Source organism: Monoraphidium neglectum, assembly GCF_000611645.1.
Source record: "Monoraphidium neglectum strain SAG 48.87 unplaced genomic scaffold scaffold00615, whole genome shotgun sequence".
Classification (NCBI taxonomy): domain Eukaryota; kingdom Viridiplantae; phylum Chlorophyta; class Chlorophyceae; order Sphaeropleales; family Selenastraceae; genus Monoraphidium; species Monoraphidium neglectum.
The window spans coordinates 1-3,346 of record NW_014013013.1 but is presented as its reverse complement, the minus strand read 5'-3'; the positions used below and the strand labels follow the sequence as shown (position 1 = coordinate 3,346).

Here is a 3,346-nt window from a genome sequence, read left to right as displayed (position 1 = left end):
GCCGCAGCCGCAGGGCCGGGCGCGCGCGCGCGCACGCCGCGCGGCGCGGCGGCGGCGGGGCCGCCTCGGCTCAGGGAGGCCTACAATGGTGTCATGGCAGAGCTGGAGGCGTTCCGCGCCCAGCACAGGTGGGTGGGCGGCGGCTTGCGTTGGCAGGCAGTGTCCCGCAAGGCGCGCACGTGCGCGCAGCAGTTGGGAGGCGGTTGGAGGCGGTTGGGCCTTCTCCGTCAGGCAACTTCCTTCAGCCCTGCTCTGCGCCGTTCTGGCGTGGTCTCCAAACCTTGATGCCATGATCCCTTACCCCTTGAGCAGGGCGTTTGCTGCGGCGTACATCGCAAGTTTTGCCAAGAAGGAGGCTGGCGGCGAGAAAGGCACCGGCGGCTCAGACTTCATGCCGGCCCTGGCGGGCTTCCGCAACACCACAGCAGCCCACAGGCTCCTCTGAGCCTGAGCCTGAAGCGCGTGCCGCCTTAGTGATTGCCTGAGATCCCAGCTGTGAGGGACGGGTGATGATGGCAGAAACGGGCGGCGGCGGCCATGAGTTGTGCCGTTATCCCTCAGCTGACTGCCGCCGGATCTATGGCCAGGCTCTGAGTGCAACTGACACACGGATTCTCTGCGTTTGTAAGCCGCCCTGTGCTCCAATTCCGCATCATACTTGAGCTCCGATCGACGGCCAATCAAACGCGGCGCCAGTTGAGCCCTATCCCTGAGTCCGACGGCCTGCTCTCGATCGGCGGGCTCTTCCCGACCCCTGCAACTTCAGACGACGCTTGAGGGTCGCATTGGCTGGCTACACGAGGAGCCTGGTCCGAGGGCACCTCGGAGGATCTCGCGTGAGCGTGTCGCCAGAGGCGCCCTGGGACCATCGTGGGCCCCAGTCCAGCCATCATGCTGCGCGTGGAACCCCTCAACATCGGGGTCAGCCTAGGCCCAGAGAACCTGGGGCCAGCGCCCGGCACGGCTGCCGCTGCGGGAGCTGTGCCAGTTGGCCTCGCTCCCGCCGTGACGGGGCAACCTGTCGCGCATGCTGCAGAACAGGTGAGGGGTGCTTAGAACCCAAAGTCTGCATTCATGTCAAATCCATCGACCCCGCGCTCCAACCTTGGCCTCCCATGTCAGTTTTGCCCCGAGGCCCTCAGCCTCAGATCACTCGTCCCAGCCACTGCCCCGGCTTGCTACCTCGACGGACAGCCACCCGCCCCTCCCCCTCGCCCGCCACACGCCAAGAGCCCCCTTCCACCTCTCACCCTTCCCCGGGCCCCTGCAGCGCGCCCCGCCGGTCAGCGCCTGCTCCCTCTTTGCCGACCGCCTGTCTTCCCTCTTCGAGCGCCCCGTCGTGAGGTCCGAGGTCGCGGCGCTGCACGACGGCGGCCGCGGCGGCAACAGCGCGGCGGCTGCGGCGCTGGAGGTGCTCTCTGTTGACCTGGAGAACCCCAGCCGCACGAGGCGGGGGCCCCCTGGGTCGAGCTCAAGGTACCGCGGCGTGACCCGCCACAGGTGCGCCCGGCCAGGGGTGTTTTGGTGGTGGTTGATGGCGGTTGATGGCGGTTGGTGGGGGTCGGGCGGCTGGAGGGGAGTCGGCGGCTGGCGGTCGGCCGGGCGCGAGCTGGGGCGTGCAGACATGAGGGGAGCGGCCGTGCGGTGCGATGTGGGAGACGCGACGGGTGCGTTCCGGGGCTGAGTGCCAGGTGCGGGGAAAGGCTGGCAGCCGTGATGGACCCGGTGGGTCCGTCAGGGCTGGATCCTGTTGCGATCGAATGGGGCAAGGATTATGGGGCTCACCGCACCCACTACGCAGGCGGACCCGCCGGTGGGAGGCCCACATTTGGGACGTGAAGAAGCAGGGTGGGTGGCCCTGGGGGGGGGAGAGGGGGGTCCGGGGCAGTTGGCGGAGGAAAGACGGAAGGGGCTTCGCGCTGCGGGGGAAGGTATTCCGGGGGAAGAAGGGACGTGGAAGCTGTTGCGTCCGTCGTCCAGTGCAACTTGATGACCCACGCCTGGCCTGCCAGTGAGTGGGGCCCCAGATGGTGACGGCGGCACCGTGCCGAGGCCAGGCCGATGACGACCGCTGCGCCCCGCGCCCCCTTGCTCTCCCCCTCGAAACCCCTCACCACCGCGGCTGCCCCGCCTGCGCTGCCTCCTGTGCGTTTGCTGCAGTCTACCTAGGTGAGCGCCCCACCAGCAGCCCCGCCTGGATGGCTGCCGCGCGCTGGCTCTGCTCGCTACCAACGCCACCGGCTGCAGCCGCGACTTCCAGGCCCTCGACCCTGTCTTGCCTTGCTGCCTCTTCAACCTCATTTGCTGTGATGTCATGTAGTACTACTATCACGCATCACCCGGGCGCCCTCGACCGGCTGCCCTAATGCATGCCTCACCGGCAGCCCCACCCTGCTTCATCACTCAGCCCTCCAAAGCCGCCTCGCCCCCCCCCCCCACACACACACCTCCCTGTGCAGGCGGCTACGATGACGAGGAGTCCGCGGCCAAGGCCCACGACGTCATGGCCATCAAGTGCAGGCAAGAGGGCCGGCCTGCTGCACCCCGCGGTCAAGGGAGGGGCATGCCGCAGCTCCACCGGACGACTGGGACCGGCCGGCCTGGCGGCTCTCGGCCAGATAGAGCGCGATGCTGCTCTCACCTTGGGCCCCCTCTGACGGGCACTGCCGTGAAACAATGCTATGACACCCGCCATCGCATGGCGCCTGGGCATCCCCGACATCCCCCCTCCTCAGCCCCCGGCCCCAGCTCGCGCCCGATCCCTGCCGGCCCGCTCCGCCCCTCTCCCACCCTGCCCTGCTGCGCCCCACCCCATCCCCCGGCCGCCAACCCCAGGGGTCCCCGCACCATACTAAACTTCCTGGTAGCGGTTTACTCAGACCTCCTGGCCCTCATGGAGCGCGTAGCCAAGGTGCACGGTTTTGATGCCGCACATACATACGGGCGGGCGGACCGGTGCGGTGAATCGCGCCTTGCTTTTTGGTTGCCCAAATCGTGCCATGCACTCAGCAAGAATCTGCAGCACTGAGCACCGCCAGCAGGCAGCACAGCGGCGGCGGCGGGCTCGCAGGCGGGCCGCTGGGCTTGAGCTCGGTGGCGCCACCGCTGGAGTCTGCGAGCCGATGCCGCGCACGACGTCGGTCTGGGCTCTCCGCCCTCCGCCTCCAATCAAGTTCGCCCTCAAACACGACCAACACCATGCCTGACACACCACCCCCTACATTTCGACCCACCCATCATTTGAAATAAATGCAGGAGGACATCGTGCGCATGCTGCGCAATGAGAGCAAGCGCAAGGCCCGCCCCGCCGCCCCCATGCCGCCCGGCGCCGCCGGCCCTCGGGCCC

General features: G+C 68.3%; 2 protein-coding genes across 2 annotated transcripts in view; both read left to right on the top strand.

Moving 5' to 3' along the window:
* The window catches only part of MNEG_4429 (indoleamine 2,3-dioxygenase 2), a gene marked incomplete at both ends in the record, with an annotated part of 3,263 nt that extends 2,818 nt beyond the window's left edge, over positions 1 to 445 (top strand). The window contains 2 exons of the mRNA XM_014047092.1: positions 75 to 128; positions 313 to 445. Of these exons, the coding sequence (XP_013902546.1) occupies positions 75 to 128; positions 313 to 445 (187 nt within the window). The remainder of the gene's footprint in view (positions 1 to 74; positions 129 to 312) is intronic.
* A 446-nt stretch (positions 446 to 891) lies between these two features.
* On the top strand, positions 892 to 1,041 carry MNEG_4428 (hypothetical protein; the record flags this gene model as incomplete). Its single annotated transcript, XM_014047091.1, has 1 exon — positions 892 to 1,041. A coding segment is annotated over one exon (150 nt), but the record flags the coding sequence as incomplete, so codon positions are not given.
* Positions 1,042 to 3,346: the final 2,305 nt, after the last annotated feature.